Below are 19,041 nucleotides of genomic sequence, written 5' to 3'. Positions count from 1 at the left end.
GCTGAAAGACACCCAGAATACTGTGATTTCAGGCTGCTGGAAAACAAAAGGGGGCAGAAATCAAAGCTTAGCGCGAGCACCCCTGCAAGAAATCCTGTGAAGCACACAATTTTAAGACAAAAGAACTTTACTTTTCCATAGCAAACAAAATTACACATAGGACTGAGTACTTCCACATTTACAGTACACTTCCTAACCTTTCCTTACAGCAAAGGAAATCCCCTAAAAAGACAGCTTTAAAGACTTCCATCTAAAATACCAACCTGTACAGATCACATTTAAAACACATTATCTCAATATATGAGTGACAAAATATTGAGTTCTTTTCACCCTATTCTTTCATATAAAAGGACCAACATTTAACATGACCAAAACGGTTATGGGGGATACAAAAAATTATGTCATTTTTATCTTTAATCCATCAAAACCTTTTAAACGAAAACATTTCTAATGAACCATGAAAAAGACCCCTTTGGCCTTAAGCAAGGTGACCGCCCTGCATTACATTCTGCCAGTGACATTCTTGGACGCACACGAAGAAATAACCAAATTGTTGTGAGACTGTGCTGTAGAGAGGATCCCCCAGGACAAGTCACAAGGACCTACAGATAAATGCACTCTGCTTCCCTTTAGCCTCAGGCATATGGGGAACACACAGACTGCATCAGGTATGCCTGTGTGTTCCACACAGAGAAAATTTCACATATTTTTTATTGTTATCAGGGGGAAAAAAAACCTATTCATCTACAACAGACTTCATTCATAATGCTACATTCACGAACTCCTACAGGGAAGTTATTTTAAATTTTAAAATGTGAGGGTCATTTATTCCTTAGCAGTCCATAGCACGTTTCCTGTTCGATCAAGCACACTGCAAGGCGACTCCTTGGAAGCGTTCTTCAGTTCTGGAGGCTCTTCCACATTTGTTAGAGGGAAATAAGCTCAGCTCTTTGATGACACCAAATACATCTTCTGTCATTGTGGTCTGGCATGACCCATCTTTAGGAACAATTACTGGAATTATAATCCAGACTACAGTAGCACTATATTTTTAAGGAAACCACCGCCTTACAGAAAAATATCTCCACCATTACAATGACTGATGTTCAGCATGAAAAGAACCCAGGAGGGATACACCTCTCTAAGAAATTCCAATACAAATAAATAAACTGAACATTAGACCCACTGAAAGAATTAAAGGCAGTAAGCCAGTCTACAGCCAGAAATTTGTATAGCAAAAAAACCCAGAATTTAATGTTTGACCAGAACAAGTGCACGAAGTTCTCAGACTCACACAGCAGTCTGGAGTACCAGCACAGACTCCACTTTTCTTCCCAAAGGTCAGCATGTGGAAAAGATCAACTTTTTGCAATGTGCCACCAAACACTCTTTACAGATCTTTTTAAGAGACACCTGCTTCTTCCTTCTTTGGCAATAAACACTCAACTGATCTAGGGACTGCCTGATAAAACATTTATTGTAAATGCCCCCTCCACATGAACAGCACCCACACTCTCTGATGAGCACACACTGAAATGGGGGGAGCAGACACAGAGGAGTTCCAGCCCATGAGCTGGGAGGTGCAGACCTCTGCCCTTCAACCCCAGTCCTCCTACCAGGGACTACCTTCCATCAAGCAGAAAGCAGATACTTCCACCTACCAAACGAAGTCCCAGCCCATGAACATTTACTTTGCTCATATATGAATTTTAAGTAGATGTAAAGCCATACGAATCATAGCTCATGATATTAAATAAAAATAAAAACTATGTATCTAGCACATAAGCTTTCCTATTGTCTTTCACTGTCAACTGGCAATGATCCAGCCTGACCAGCAGGTACAAACATTAACTAGTAGGGTTATCTGCAAACAAAAGGACACCAAAGAACTAGCAGGTAAATTTTTCCAGGAATGACTAGTAATTCCGGTCACCCTAACAGCAAAGAGCACGCTCATTTTTCTCAAAAACAAGTCCTTTTATAGTCCATTTCTTGTTGGGCATTCACAAACATGGAGCCCTTTGAAAGTTTTGACCTTTATGTTTTCTGAATAACAACTCAACTAGAGAAAAAAAGCCATTCTTTAGAATAGATATAAAAGGCACAATCATGAAAGAATTTTTAAAAGGACATTATCAAGTAAATATGCTCCAAATTCCATTTCAGTGTTTTCCTAGAGTGCCTTCCAAACAGACTGGACTTTAAAAGAAACAATTATTCACCAACCACTTTGAAGCTACTGTTTTGTCAAAAGCCCACAATACTTATTTCTACTGTAGGACAGAAAAGACAAGCAATAACAAGGAGTTAGGCTTTTAGTCTGAGCACTGCACTGACACCACTGATGTTGGGTTACTTTCAACAGTACTATTACAAATGCAGTAGAAATCATGTTTCATGTGCACATGAATAGTATATATGATACAAACATGTAGACTTGAAAAGTACACATATACCAGCCATTTTCAAGCCATGGAGTGTGAAGGTGACAGAAACAGTTTTATTTCGAAAGGAGATGAAAGGTGGAGTTAGAAAGCAGAAAGGGTAGTACTTGATAGTGTCCTTTCAGAAGGTGGCATTCAATGGCCTTGTTATTGCTGTGTATTTGCTAGTCTTCAGCTTCTTCCCAGATCTATTTACAGCATGTCAGTCTGAACATTCCCAGAGCACAGCTCTAAATTTTACTTTAGAGATACAAACATAGAACAGTTAAACATATGTAGTCCTGTTTTAGAAACTGAACTTTTAAAGTTTAGGACTTCTATTGTGCTTCTTTGGCTAAGTCCTATTTAAATATTGGTAACATTTACAATTCTATAACTCTGCCACTATTTAACAGCTAACAGAAATCTTTGGTGTGTTTAGGTTAAGAATCCATTAGGATACAAGCTTCAAAATATGAACATTCAGGCAGTTCTGGCCCCTCTCCCGCAAACTGCTCAATACTGAAGCAGATGATTAATAGAATCTAACACCAAAGTATCTGAATAAAATTGCAAATGATCTGTGCCACTTGAGAGTCTGTAGAACTGTGGTAAGAGAACCACCTTATCACCACAACTCCCTCGTGCTCAGCTCATTGAATAAATTTAACAGTTACAACAACACACATATATCCAGTTTCCCTTTTTAAAGATTCTTTGAGACAATAATTTAAGAATAGAGAAAACTGGAGGAAAATTTCCATCTTAATTCTCATCTTAGTAAGATGGGAATCTTATAATGCAGTTCTTGTGAGAAATTATGAAGATTATTCACAAAGTTACTTCAGATACTTTCTTTGGCATCATATTCACCTAACAAACACAGAATAATTATTTTTAAAGTACACTTAAAAGAGAAAGCTTGATGAGGTTAAACTAGACTAGATTTCATGGTGACACCAGACTTGTAGTTCCAAATGGGTTTTTTTGAAAAAAACCCCTTATGTCTAGTAAAGAAAGAGCTAAAAATAATTAGACATAAAATACTCTCAAGAGTTTAACTTTGGTTTATAAACACAGTACAAGAAAGTGAGAAACAAAACAATTTAATTAGCAACTCACAAGAGATTTATCATTACTAATTTTCTTTTTTTTTTAATAGAACTTAAATACTGTTCTGGAACAGTCTTTAAATTTCTCCTCTATCCCAGATAACCTGAAAATGAGCACATTAATGTGGGACCCTGATAATGTTTATGCTTTAGTAAGGGTCAACCATGCCAACCCTTTGTGACTGTTCATGTTTTAAAATGACCTTGCAAATACTGCCATTTCTTCCAAAGTTAGAGTGCGGGGTACACTTTAGAAGACAAAGAAGATTGAAAAAGCAAGAGAAAATGCATCTTAAAATTATATAGAACTAAGTGCAGAAAATTGACAACACTATTGTCTAGCTCTTCTCACATTATTCAATATTAGAGATCAAAGAAGAACTAAGAGGCCAAATTTAGGCAGCCTAATTGTACTCAGGGGGATCACTGAACACCTTGTTTAGTGTCTTCATAAAGTATCATAAATCACTTTTCAGAAGAACCTAGTGCCTGTGTTCACTGGCTAGGCTCCACAGTCCAGCCACCTTTAAAATCCTCCAAAAATGCCTCAGGTTCAAGAAAATTATATATTAATTTCTGTGTGAAACATAATTCAAAGTTTGTGTTTCAGAGCCCTGCCTGCCCTTAGAAACTTTTATGAATTTTAAATACTCCTTATTCTTTTAGAATGCTTTCTATTCCACTTGAAACATTAACTCAAAGTGAGATGCAGAAAGGCAAACAATTTTTATAAATTAATAGCCAGATATGTAATTACATTTTCAGCCACTATCCTTAAAAGATATTTCAGAGCATTATTTTTAAAAGACCATCTATAAGATTTTTAAAAACTCTTAAAATCACAAGAAACACTCTTCCTTATGCATCAAATTGTGCCTAAATGTTCAAATATTATGTAAACAAATTGTTTTCCCAAAACTATGCAGGAGACTTAATGAGTCCAAATAAAATATAAAATATAAATCTCAGTTGCCATATCAGCCTCCTGGTGGCTGATGGCATAAATTCGGTGGAATGTTACGGTCTGATCACGAATGTTCGTTGTTTGAAATATTCTGTACAGTGGGAGTTGTATCTAGCCCCAGTAAAGTTCCAAGATAGGACTGGTCTCTAGGATCCAGCATCTGCTCAGGCCTTACAGGATGAACAATGTTTGCAGGCTGTGGAGTCAGGGTGTATTTCTCCAGGAAGGAGAGCTCCGAGGCTCGCTGATAATCCGGCTGCTCGGGCTGCGGGGGCAGGATGCCGTGGGACTGAGCACTGTGCTGCACCAGCTCTGCCTGGGGGTCTGCCATGGGAACAGGGACCAGAGTCACAGGCACACACACTTCTGGGGATACATTCTGCAGCAAAGTTTTGGCTTCCGACTGATATGCTTTGGACTGTTCCACATACTGTTTAGCCTCAGTTTGGTAAACTTTGTCATCAGAGGTGTACTGCACTGGTAGGGAGACCAGCTTTTCCTCTGGAGAAGATGCCAATGCCTCTTCTGCAGCCTTAGACCCATGAACGTGATCAATATGATACTTCAGCTTGTCTTTTCGTTTAAATGTTGCATTGCAGTGCTGGCAGTTAAAGGGTCGAGCATCTGAATGAATAACCATGTGTTTTGTTAATGTCTTCTTAATTCTGAAAGACTGATTACAGATCTGACATTTGTAGGGCTTCTCACCTGTAAAGACAGAGAAGCAACCATTAGTTATTCTGAGTAACATCAAATCACACATAAATATGGAAATACCTTCCATGGATTATTGCATCAAGACCTACAATGAAACAGTTTTACTGAAGACAAGCTACAAGTTCAGCATTGATTTCAGAATCAAGAGAGTCATCAGGAATTTGTTTAGAAGTTATACTGGCATACTCTTCTTACATACAATTCTCTCAGTACTCTGGCCTTATGTTAGAATACAAACTAAATTTAAAAGAACAGTCTTTTAACTGTTATGATACTGGGATTAAATGAGCTCTACATTTCAAAAGACAATGATTTTCCTAAACACAAGGCAGGAAAAATAAAGTCAAAGAGAAAGGACATAGCCCTTTCCGAAGGGAGTTCACTCCTTGTTTAGATTAGCACTTGAAATGCAGTTATCTCTGGAGCATAGAAACATTTAGAAGGTGTGGGGAAATCTGGCAAGAACACACATACCAGTGAACTAAAGGAGGAGGTGCAAGAAGTGCCCCACAAACCTGAGCTGAGATTGTCAGTATTCCAGCTAAACAATCATACAACAGCATTCAGGAATGGCCAGTATATGAGAATGAATAAAATCTTGCTGCTTTCTCCTACTTTCATCCTGAATGCTCAACAACCATAATGAATAAAACCATTGAATCAATACTGATGCATAAAAATACATTCCTACATGTTTTGTGGTTATTTGGGGTTTATTTTCTTTTTACCTGAATGTGTCCTAAAATGCATTTCCAAACTGGATTTCCCTTTAAAAACTTTCTTACAGACTTCACACTGGTGGAACGTTGCTTTATATCTTTAAAGAAAAAAAGACATGTTATTTTTTTTTTAATCAACTAACAGTAAAGTTATGTCCACAGTCCCTTCTGAAATCTTTAACTGCAAAATAGCTAAATACCAAACTTTCCAAAGTTCCTCACTTATGTTCCTATTTCCTGGCATCTACATGCCAATAAGGTCAATTAGATTCTTTTCAATATTCAACTTTATTCTCTGTCGGGATGGCACTTAAGTATTCAAAGAACAAAACCCACTAAAACTTCTTTTTTAACCCCCAAAATCTCCTTAAGTAGCATTTTTTTGCCCAACATCCACAAGAAGCTTTTACTTTGATAGAATCAGGCCATAAATTAGGTTCAAGGAATGGCAGAATTTCTAGGTAGGCTACTGCCTACAAAGTGAAAAAACCAAAATAAGCAATGTACCGTACCTTTAAGTCAGACACACCTTTAATAGTTTCTACACAACACTAATGAGTACTAACAGCTAAAACACATCATTTGACAAACAACCAGAGCTGTTTATTTCAAAACTCTGAGAGGTTTATTTTTAGAGCTCTAGGGTTTTAAAACCCTCTTGCATTTTCAAGGTAGAGACACAACTTGGGTTTCAAAGTTTTTACCTCCTCTAGAGCCACTAATCTGCTGCCAGCTTCTAAAATACCTGAAATGTGAGATAATTCTCCCCATGCTTACATGATGACTAATAATTCAGTTTTAACTAGTCTGCAATGAGAATATTACAGCAAACCATCAATTAAGAACAACACCGAGACAGATAATTGACAAATTAAAATCTGAACCTTTTTAATGCTTTTATTTACTTAATTGTGCTACAAATGAAATACCTAGCTTAAATTGTGGAAGCAATTTTCTGACATCCCCTTCAAACTGTAATGACATCTCTATGAAGCCTGAGGTACAGGCATGACAAACACACAGATAAGCAGAATTCTCTCACACATTCAAGTCCTAACAAAATCAGTTATAGTACAGAAGCATTTATGCAGTTGTAAAAACCCCACACTTACTTCTGCCAAACTTTTTCTCCTAGATGAACACTTTTATAATGAACAGTGAGGTGATCTCGACGGCCAAAACATTTTCCACATTCCTCACACTGATGTGCTTTTTCACCTACAAGGGCAAAATTCAATACATTTTGGTTAAATCTTTTTGGAACTTTTTAAATGTCTATGACCTATAATCATGTTCCCAAAGTTCATCCAATCAAGCTCCTCCACACCTCACTTGGAGAAGGATTCTCTCTTATTAAAGAAGAAAATTTAGGAAGCATGGTGGTTCTATCAGAGTAATGATGTTATCACATGTTATATAGGACTAGTCCCTATGATTCCTGCTGAGAACTTTGTGCTCCAAGTCAAGAGACACTTCCCCAAATACTCACTGCATGGGAGTAAAGTGAATGACTGGGAATGTACTCTCTTCAATATGACCTGAAACAGGGTACCTTTAATAATTCAGCTGATTTAAAGAGAAGCTTTTTAAAATATACCAATTATTTTCAGCTACTCATTTGTACAATTTAAAATTACACCTCAGTATTTGTCATTTTAATCATCCTGATGGACATAGTTACCTTTTTCTTTTATGCTGCTGTTTTAGAATATCATGATGCTTTTCAGTCATCTTGAGATCTTCCACAAAGTGGCAGAATATTTCTTCTCATGTAAATAGGGGTGTGGACAGTCAAAGAATGTAACTTTCTAGAGGGGGAAAAGCAAATAGAGCAGAAAAGAGGATTTTTTTGTGGTTTGGTTTTGGTTTTTTTTTTTTTTTTTTTTTTTTTTTTGGTTTTTTGGATTTTTGTACTCGGACTTTTCAGATTTCTTTATTTCATAGCAGACATTATGATTTCAAATACCAGGAAAGAAGCTGTCTTTCACATAAAGACTCAGGAAGTTTAGACTCTGATCACTTTCATATTTCCATGCTGCCTAGAAAGTATTTTGCCTCCAAGAAGGTCATATTTCCTCTGGATCCTGTTGTGAAAAAGTCACTGGTGAATCTTTGCTCTTCCTATGCATTTGATAACCTTTCTGCTCTAGGAGCAACAGATTTTTTTTCTTCCTCCTGATCATCCCATCTGCTCATAGGGCTGATTCCCTCAGCCTTCCTTCCCTCTCTCCCACAAGAGAGACTTCAGGAACACCTCTCTGATGTTCTTTACATTGAAGTGATCAGTGTACAAACTTTGACAGAGACTCTGACAGCTTCTTCTGTGTTGTGGCAATAATGTTTCACACAATTGCTATTAAAAAAAGAAATCTGGACTCATTAAAAAATCCTCCTTTTTCACTTTTGCTTTTTGTATTTATGATTGTTAAAGCAATTCACTGTTACATGTTTTTGACTGTCCCTCAGCTTTCTATGGTATCATGGAGGAAACATTTGGCTTTTAAACCTTTAAAACATGTAAGACTAACTCTGCTTTAGCAGACCTTGAAAAGAGTGGAAGGAACTTTTATCAAGCCTAAAACATTGCATGCACTGAAAAAAACCCCATAATTAATTTTTTATTTGGTTTTATTTCAAAATAGTAATTCTGAAGCCAATTTCCCAAGAAAATACCTACCTGAATGTATTTTTTTGTGTTTTGTCAGATGGTCATGCCGAATAAAGGTTTTCCCACATTCTTCACATTCATATCTCTTGTCATCATGATGCACTCTTAGATGAAGTCTGCATATTGAGTCATAAACATGACCATAAAATGCAATTTTGTTAACATAATCTGTATTGCTAATTCAATGCAAAATAGCAGAAAATGCAGTCTTTAATGCTTCATATAAGTACTGGGAAATAACTTGCAGCTGAACTGCACCTGAATTGTTCTTAGTAAGCAAGACAGAACTGAGCTGAGCTCTCTTAAGTGAAATTAATTTAGTGGGATATTTTAGTCCTCTGCTTATTTTCTCTTCAAACAACAAAGAGACAAAAATTTTACATGTGAAAAAACTCAACTTTGAGAAAAGATTTGTAGGGGTTTTTTTGTGTTTAAACCACTAATGTATTACAAATAAAATGAATTCTCACAGATTAGCAATATAGTTTTTAAATTGAAAGATGTTTAGAACATTTACTAATGCTCTCAGAGGTGGAGTACATCAAACACAAAGAATTATGTCAATAACATGAATGCATATATATCACCAAATAAGTAAAACATTTAGCAGCTTGTTTAATAAAAATCTATACCTGTAAGAGCTTCCATGACGAAAACTCTGCCCACAAATACTGCAAAGATGAGGCTTCTCTCCACTGTGAATTCTCAGATGTTCTTTCAAAGTTGTTCTGTTTAACAAAGCCAGTAAAATTTAATTTTAAGCAATGTCCCTTAGTGAAAAAGTGAAAACGTACTATCATTTTCTCAATTTCTTTTACTGTGATGGATCACAATACATCTGAATGGCTGTATAAATTCAGATATACACACCAACACATGCATTCAAAGACAGTCTGGCAACATATTTACTGAACCAACTGGGTCTAGAAACAGTATCAGGAAAGAAATAAAAAGAAATAAAACACTGTCCCAACGTATATTTGGGAAACATACATTAAAGAAAATATCTTTTAAAAAAATTTGCAAGATGTTTTTGCATAACAGAGAAAGTTAAGTTTCTTAACAGTGAGAAACTTGAGTGAAGTGAATGAGAGGTAAGACTTTCTTAATATATTTGCACTTCATAATTAATTGCCTACAGCTGTCACCCTTAATTTTAGGTCACCCGAAAATCCCATGGTACCTGTGGCTCTCACACTACCTTTTAACAGACTAACACTCTGAAATGGTCTTGTTTATGTTAAAAAACTCCAAGCATATTCAACAGCAATGCAAGTATGGTAAATATTGCAGTGTTCTGCTGAAGTTCAAGCAGTCAGCCAAGTCCTTACCGTTCCCTGACGGATTTCCCACAGATGAAACATGTCCATTTCCTCTTTCCCCCATGAGTACATTCTATGTGGCGTTTCAGATTCCCTGTGTCATTAAACTGGCGACCACAAATATCACAAGGAAAAGGCCCTACAGGGAGACAGACACACAGAGCAGGATTGACTGTCAGCTAAAATAAACAAGCCCAGACTGGTTACTTTTGAAAACCCTCATCAATTTACAAAGCTAAAAGTTTTGTCTAAGAAATTATTCCTCTTTAGTACAGTCAGCATACTTCAGTAAGATTTTGTGAGCTTTCTGCTAAGTTACTTCTAAGATCTGGCATTTTGGCAAATTTCCTGACAGAAAAGCAAAAATGCAGAATTCATAGTCAAAAGCAATTAAGCCCACTTAGATGACTTGAAATAAAAAATTCTTATCACCCATCTAGTTCCTACCCAGCAGAAATAAACAGTATTATAAAAAAAGTCTGCAGAATACTTCAGGAGGAAAGGAAAAGGTCTCTTGAAAACTTCAGTAAGATTCTGACTCCCTAGCTGAGAAACAATTTTGGGCAAAAAACTTTCAAATCAAACTAACCTTAATTCTTCTTCCTTCCCAAAATTCTGACTTTTTTGGGTACAACAGAATGCCTCAAAAAGACAGCTGAACACAAAAGTAAAAACCCAACCAATAAAAACCCTTCCAACAACTCTTCCCCCAAAAGTGGAAGAGGGAATTGTAAAAGGAAGTGGGATGGAAACCAGACTGACCAGGACATAAAATGATGGGAGAATGTTTTACTTTAAATCTAGTGTTTACATGTCAGAAGGAGGTTTCTATACCGAGATGGAATTTTTCTTGATGTTTCAGTCTTGCAAACCGGGATTTAAAATGCTCTTCACAGTAGGTACATTTGAAGGGTTTATCCTGAGAGTGAAGGATCATATGCTCTTCTAAGTGAGGTCTTCGAGTGAAAGATTTCTTACAAATCTGAAATGATACCACATTTTGTCAAAGATACATCCATTATAACCAGATTCTTTTCCTATTCATAAACTCATAACAGTTTATTTCATCTGCTCTCTGCACCACTGTAAGATTGAACACGTATTCTTCAAAAACCTCTATGGCAGTATGGAAAGCCTTGCAGTCAACTTCAAAACCAACCTGTGCGCTACAGAAACCACAGTGGACTGTCATGTAGAGATTAGGATGCAGATCCATGGCAGCCTAAATCAACTACTGGCAACTCCTGCATGCAGTTACATGTTCCTCCCCAGTCCTTCTTTCTACTGACTCCAGCACTTCGCAGATTCCCTTCCTAGGATGTTTCAACACAGTAACTCTGCCAAAAATAACCCAGTGGAAAAAGGCAAATAGCTTTGGCTTAGTTTTGGATGCTGAAAGAGTTTAGCTGGACTGAGGTAAAAGTTGTTGTAGTATAAGCTACTGTAGAACCAAAGTCATAGTTGTTCCTTTATTTCCTCTGGGAAATTCCCTGACAGCAGGTATTAAAGAGAAATTGCCAATACCAACCAGGAAATGTAACTAAAAATACATTTTAGAACTACAGGACCATCACAAGCCTAACATTATGTGTGCTTTTTAGCACTGCTTTCAGATAATCCAAAACCAAAATGTTCAAGAATTATTAGCAGTGACTTAAATAAGCACACAGTACAATTACAGAATGGAATGCACAGCGCAAATTCAGGCATTTAAACCAGGTATTACAGTTCATCATCAGGGTCCTATGCTTCAACACACAGAGTGCTCACATATTTCCCTGTGAGACTCCTGCTGTTGTTTATGACAACTCAGCTGAGCACTACAACTCCCACACATTAACTCCTGCAATCAGCTTCATAGAGCACACATGAATAAGGAAATCAAAACCAGCAGCTCTATTTGTGTAAAAATTCATTAATGTTAAATATAGGTGTAAGAAAATCCATATTTATATAAGGTATAAGAGCCCTCTTGCTTTTCCATAGTATTGTTTGTGTAAATGTGCTCATATTCCTCAAGGATTAAAATATGGTCAGCAAATCCTGTTGTTCACAGACAGATTACAGCATAAACCTTAGTGAATCCTGCAGCTTACATCTGTGGCACCCTTGCCCTCAGAACACACCACACGAACAAACAAAGTCACAGCACAGTACCCAAGGGTTCTGTTCAATGTCCAGCTGCTGTAAAAGTTGGAATTCTGCCTGCTTTTAATTCAAGTCCATTTTCAATGCACATGAGCTGTACAGGAGCAGCAGCTCACTCCTTAAAAAATTTCTACTTACGAATTTCAATTTAAAAAATAAATCCTCAAACCAGGAAGTGGAGTTTATCAAATCACTCATCTGGTAACACACTTTCCCCCAAGGAATGTCAACAACGTTGCACAATTGATTCTCACCATTAAAATGTTTCTTATCTAGCAACAAACAGAATCTGTAACATGTTCACACAGCACAGCTTCACCTGGAAGATAACACCCTTTGATGAACCAGGTAATAACCTTGAACCACCATCCCACCAGCCGCACAATAAACAATACAAATTCCTACAGCTGATATCTCCCAGCTTCCTACTGTATGTGTACAAGTGAAAGTTCCCAACTTAAACAAGGTTTGTAATTATGTTACAGCCCCTAATATTACACACATTCTGCAGCATACGGCAGCCTGCACAAACAAAACAGCTGCCCTAAAAAACAAAAAGGAAACCAATTCTCTTAAAAAAAATAGTAACAACAAAACCCCACATCTGAAACCTTAAAACATTATTTGGCAGCATACACAAAGAGAATGGAAATTCTACAAATTCCTTTTTAGAGCAGATGTAGTTTCACACATACACCTCTCACAGGAAAATCAAGTGAAGTATTCTGTGATTTTACAACTAGAGATAAATTTAGCACAAATTCACAATTCTGTTGACATGCATATGCAGCTAAATGAGGAAGTGCTTCATGTTAAACATGTACCTTCCTCACAATTGAGAGATCCTTCCTGTAACAGTACACTTTATGGTCACTCTTTGTTATGTGTAATTAACAGGAGAGCAAATACTGGTTTTAAGGCACTCATAACACTCAAATCTAATAATCTGTAAACTGATGGATTTGAAAAAATCCTGCCTCTAACTATTCTGGAATTCAAATTGGGATTATTTATCTGACCAGAGGTTGTACCTACAGAGTACACACTAAGTTCAGTCCTTAAATCAGCAGACAGGGGAAACGTATCATTTAGAGGAAAACCATCCCCTAGAAACCTTTCTGAGATTTCACAGAAACACATACCAGATTTTCATTAAAGTTCACAGAAGGTAAACTCTGTATGGAAAAATAAAAAGTACTGAAGTATATACTTACATCACATTTCCAACCTTCACTCTTTGTCTTCTTGATAGAAAGAAATTCTTGTACATTCTCTGGATGAAACCTAGGAGAAAGATAGAAGCTGAAAGTAGTCAGAACTCTCCAAGATCTAAATACTAAATATCTATTTCTAAGCTTTATATGTCATGGAAGTTGATCACCACACTGGCAGAACAGAATACTGATGCTGAAACAATTCTAATGACACAAGTAACTGGAAAGCAGTGTTGACTATGGACTCATGTAGAACCTCACATAATATTTGATAAGACAGAAGGCAGTTTCAACTTAGGGATATTTACAAAGGAAAAAGAAAAAAGGCAGTATGTAAATAATAATACCTTATAATTAGACCTGCCATAAATTATTTATCTAAAAGAATCTGCACAGAAATGGTTTAGAAATCTATTATCATCAAACTAAAGAAGGTAGTCTGCCTTCAAATTAAAAGCAGTCAGGTAATTTTTAAGTCCGATGTGTTCTGACTAGCTCATCTGAAAGATTCTAAAATTTGTAATAAAAACTTTTGGCAGAACCCCCATAGAAGCACCACTGCTATTTCTTACTGCAGGTTAAGTGATACTGCTAATCCCCATGCCCTCTGAAAAGGCAGTTATTTGAAGTAAGAGTTATAAAAATGATGCAGAATATGCTGTGTTTATACACATGCTTATCTTCACTTTTAAAATGAAAAAATGCTTCTCCAGAAATGCCAGACCCATTAGGTCATACTTGCCTCTTCACGTGCTTCGCTAAGGTTTTCTTGCTTGCATGGAGCTTATTGCAGTAGGGACATTTGTGCTCCTTCTTATGGAAGTCAGTGTCACTGGAGTGTTTCTTTCTGTGCACTGTCAGGTTGGACTTGGTGGAGTAGCGCTGGTGACAGATATCACATTCAAAAGGCTTCTCACCTGTGTGGACACGGGTGTGGCTCTCATATTTACCTGGACAACAAAGTCAAATCTGTCAGCATGACCTGTAACAAGTATCATGCAGTCAAGCTCTAAGTACCCTCCACATCCATCCAAAGATTCCTACTGGCTTACACCACTGAAAACTGCCCAGTGCTCACCTAGGTGTTTGATCCAAGGTCTCTCCAAACACTTCCATCTTCCTACAAGTTTGTGCAAGGGTTACAAGTCACTCTTGTTCAGCCCTACAGCATAGTCTGACCTTAAATACTGCAAATTACAGTCCTACTCTTTCACTACACTGATCATGAGTACCTTTCCAGAACAGGGAACAGCCTCACAACAAACTGGTAATCTTAAGGTACTTTCAAATAGCAGAACACTGAATTGAAGACACAAACCCTTGCACCTTATCTGTATTTGGGATCCAACATACTACCAGAAACAAAAATGCGACTCTCTCATTTCTTTCACACAGCTTGTATTCCCTCTTCTGTTTGCCAGTGCTTTTTCTGAGGACAAAATTCTGTCCTGTGGATAAATCTACCTCGAATCAATAGCAACCTCTCTGCTTTTTACTAGATTTTACTTTTTTTCTCTGCAGAACATACACACGTGGTGCTGTATAGTACTGTAAATTTATGAGCTTCTGCAGCTCATAAATTTAACATGTAAGTCAATTGTCTATTGTAATACAAGCTTATAAAGAAATACTTTATGTATCACTTGTTTTAATGCATGCTTGTCATGGATATTTTGAGCACAGAACTAGAATTCTAAGTTATGAAAGTGCAAAGAGAAAAGGGCTTCCAATGTGGGCAGAGCCAAAATGTACCATTCCAACCCTAAATTCTCACAGGCCATTTATTTCTGCACAGTAGCTGTGCTTTTACACACCATGCTAACAACCAGAATCCAGAGCAGTAGAAGAGAAATAAATGTAGTATTTGCAGATTTTTAAAATAATGGGATCAGATAATTTGTTTAAAGTATTTAGCACCACAGACATAACAACTTAATACACTTCAAGAAAACAGCGGCACACTGGATCAGCGAGATGATCCAGAAATTCTTATATTCCCTCTCCAGGACAGAGGAAAAACTTGGTTTATTTCCCACACAAATAGCACCACCATGAATGAGATGAACCTCACTTGCTCTTACCTATTCGATCAAACTTTTTGTCACACTTGGGACACTGCAGTAGCTTTTTGCTACTGCTTTGAACGATGACTGGAGCTAAGCCTTCAGGAATACTCCCCATTGAGTCAACTGCCTCAGAACCCTCTTCAGCATCATTCTGTTCCTTTTCGCTTTGTTCTTCAGATTCCGAATCTTCACCTGACATTTCCTCTTCCTGCCCATCTTCATCCACATTGCACTCACTTTCACTGTCTTCAAATTCACTTCTCTCAGATGTCTCCTTGTCAGAACTGACTTTTTCCAAGTTGCTGTCAGAGGCATCGCCACTTTCGTTGTCACTGATACCGAACTTAGCTGGACATTTCCGGCTTCTCGTGGAGCGTCTAGTGGAAAAGCTGGCCTTCTCAACCATTTTTAACCCATGCTTTTGTTCCAGGGAAAGGGGGCGGTGGGCTTTAGCCAAATGATTCTCTAAGGACTTCTTGTAACAGAAACTTCGACCACAAAAAGTGCACTGATGACTATTTAATAGTTTACCTGTCAGCTCACTGAGTGTTTCTACTGGGGTAGGTGCATCAGTTACCACATCAGTCTGTACACTGGAAACACTTTCGTTATTTAGTAACTTCACTGCATCTATGATATCTAAAAATTTTGCTGCTTCCAGCACTAATGGAATTTCATTTTTATACACAAAAAACTCAGAAGTGTAAAGAAACTCAAGCAAATGTTGAAAGACAGAATGAGTTACATGATCTAATGTGACAACGTCGGTGCTTGGATTTTTGCTCAAACAGGCATGAAAATAACTACTCCCAACAGCCACAACAACTTTGTGAGCACTAAATTCTTTTCCTTCTACAATTATGAGTAAATCACAAAATGATGGATGTTTCTGCCTATCATCATTTAAGTATTTAAGTAGATTTTTGTTATATTGCAATGAGCTTAGGAGCTTTCTTTGCTCTGGTGATGGTGAAAGTTCTTGGGAAGATTCAAGCTGATCTGCAGGAGCTATTTCTGCAGACTTGGAGACAATTTCTTGCGCACAGTCCACTACAAGAATCTGTTCTGAAGTATCTTTCTCATGGCCAAGATGAACCTTTTCATTTAGACTTGCAGCGAGCCGTCTCCTTTTCTTCATTGCAAAAGTGCAACTTCAGGATCAGGAGCTTCATAGGTGATAACCAAAGAGTTCCCGTGAAAACTTGGTTCTGCTCTGGACCTTAAGAAAACATGCAACAGTAATTTCATTATCTGCCAAAAGAATGATGATAAAAGCTATTCTTCGCACTTAAACATTACTTCAATTTTTAATAATGCTTTCTATATTTCCCTGTTAGTTTTATGTATCTGCATAACTGAGGTTTTTATTTAATCACTAAAATCTCTGCGTTGCAGACGGCGGCACAACCTGCTGCGAGCCAGCGAGCAGACACTGCCTATTATTAGCTCTAAGGCGGCGGCCGGGCTGGCTCGCTCGGCTCCCGGCCGCATTTAGCCCGTGCCCCACTCCGGGACGGGCGTGCACTGTTGTTGTTATTACTACACCGAAGCTCCTTCTCTTTCCGTTTCACCCCAACAGGGCAAAGCCGCCCCAGCTGCTCCCCAGGCCGGGCGGGTCTCCCCTGGGGCGCCTGGCCCGGCCCTGCCGCGCCAGTCCCCGCCGAGCGGCCGCGCTGCCCCTGCCCCGGGGACCCGGGGACGCTGCCTTTGTCGCCCGCCGAGGGCTGGGCCGGGCCGGGCGGGATCAGCGGCACCGAGCGCAGGGGCACCGAGGACGCCGCGGTCCCGCGGCGCTTAAAATGGCCGCGCCCGCCCCCGTGTCCCGTCCCGGTCCCGTTCCCGTCCCGTTCCCCGGCACTGCCCCGGCGCGGCCCCGTCCGTCGCACCTGCGCGGCGCCGGGCGCTCCCGGGGCCGCTCGGCCGCCCAACGCCGCTGTCCCCGGTCCGGCCCCGCGCCCGCCGCTTCCGGGCCCGCCGCCCGCGTCAGCGGGGTCACGGCGGCGCTTCCGAGCGGGGCGGGGCGCGGCGGCTGCGCGGGCGGGACCGGGCCCGGGAGGGAGCCGCGCCCCGACGGGGCCCGGCGCCGGAACTTGGCCCGAGGGTAAAAGTAGCGAGCGAGAACCAGGAGAGCTCGCTCCAACAGCGCCAGCGACTCGGGGTGGCCGAGCTGCCACCGGCTCTGCGCCATGATACCCCTCTGAGGCTGACTCTGCTTTGAGGCAATGCGCCTGGGGGCTTGTGAAATTCCCGGGTTTCGTGCTTCCCGTAGTTCTGCTCTACACGAGTTTTAATTTGTTTTCTGCTTGAGTATTTCGAAGCACTTGACATGAAATTCCCACTTTCCGCGCTTCCCGGGCGGCAGAAGGAGCAGCCGCAGAGGTGCCCGCGGCTCAGCGCACGGCAGGCGCTGTCTGCTGTTCCTTCCAGCTCCATCTCTCCTCTCCCCAAGATAAACAATTGCCAGGGACAACGTGACACCGAAAATGAGCTTGTTTTCCTGACAGCCTCAAAGAAGGATTAATGGTGGATTAAACTGTATTCCACGACATGCATTCTGTATTTGGGATCTGTAAATGGATACTGAACAAAGTGTGACTCGAAGATCTTGCTTTTTAAAATAAAAATACAATAAAAATACTGAATGTTCTTAAAGCATTTGTTACCTCCTGAGTGTTGCTGTACTGCCTGTACTCACAGCCCTGCCGTTTCCTTGGAGTCTACACATATTTAACTTTGACTTTAGGTTTATTGTTGTTTGGTTTTTTCATTTGTACACTACAATCAAATTAATTCAATAGTAAACTGTTTCAAATCATATACTAAGAAGTATCAGTTATTTTATTCAGTTATTCTATACTGAAGCAATGGTGTCAATAAAAATAGAGCAATTACTATGGTTTTCTTGCACTGAAAACAAAAATCTACTTACCTCTCAGCCATCTGCTCTTTCAGGATGTTCCTCGTGCATGGCCACCTTTTATTTCTGCAGAATAGTTAAACAGTCACATAAATAAGTTTCTCTGTTTGGTAACTTGCTCAGTTTTGATTTTGCATGGAAAAACAAAGTCCTAGAAAAAGGCACTTTAGATTTTAAGCTGAGCCTTACATTTCACTCTAATCTGAATAGCAAGCACATAAAAAACATCATTAGTGGGTAACTGGCTTCTTGGGTCTTACTGTTTCCATAGCAAATCCCTCATTTGGAAAGTATAAAACTAAGTGCTTCATCAGTTTTCATGAGTGAAATAGATAAGGAAAATGCAGCCTTGATGAGAACTATTTTGCCAGCAAGCAGAACCAAGCCAGGGAAGTGCTCCCTGGGACAGGGATAGTTTCTCCCGTGTTGTTGGGGGGCTTGGGGAAGGACTTGGGTTTTATTCCCTAGGTAACTACCTGATTTTTTCTTTATTTGCTTCTGCTATTATTTACTCTGTTTTGAGTACAATGTGGTTTCTTGGCAGTCTGCAAAGCATCCACAGCTTACTGCCAAACTGTACAAGTCCAGCAGGCATTTTGACTTAGCACAAGCCTAGGTAACACTTCTCTTGCTGTTTTATGATACACGAAGGATTTATTTCAAAGAAAAATCATCCAGTGCTAAGTGATCCATTACCATGCCTGGCATTACTGCAGTAATTATGCTCTGGAAACAAAATGTCCTTGAAATCTCAGGTCATTATGGTTCTTT

General features: G+C 39.1%; 1 protein-coding gene across 1 annotated transcript; it reads right to left on the bottom strand.

The window, feature by feature from the left end:
- Positions 1 to 109: 109 nt before the first annotated feature.
- On the bottom strand, positions 110 to 17,352 carry ZBTB41 (zinc finger and BTB domain containing 41). The gene is made up of 11 exons (XM_059854468.1): positions 17,240 to 17,352; positions 15,369 to 16,572; positions 14,030 to 14,237; positions 13,288 to 13,357; positions 10,760 to 10,907; positions 9,935 to 10,064; positions 9,236 to 9,331; positions 8,613 to 8,719; positions 7,048 to 7,153; positions 5,945 to 6,033; positions 110 to 5,207 (listed from the first exon to the last, which is right to left on the bottom strand). Exons 2-11 carry the CDS (start codon positions 16,489 to 16,491, stop codon positions 4,564 to 4,566), a joined length of 2,721 nt encoding a protein of 906 aa, XP_059710451.1. The 5' UTR covers positions 16,492 to 16,572; positions 17,240 to 17,352; the 3' UTR covers positions 110 to 4,563.
- Positions 17,353 to 19,041: the final 1,689 nt, after the last annotated feature.

This window comes from Haemorhous mexicanus, chromosome 9 (genome assembly GCF_027477595.1).
Source record: "Haemorhous mexicanus isolate bHaeMex1 chromosome 9, bHaeMex1.pri, whole genome shotgun sequence".
Taxonomy (NCBI): domain Eukaryota; kingdom Metazoa; phylum Chordata; class Aves; order Passeriformes; family Fringillidae; genus Haemorhous; species Haemorhous mexicanus.
Note: the sequence above shows the minus strand (reverse complement) of the source record. Positions and strands in the feature narration are given on the sequence as shown.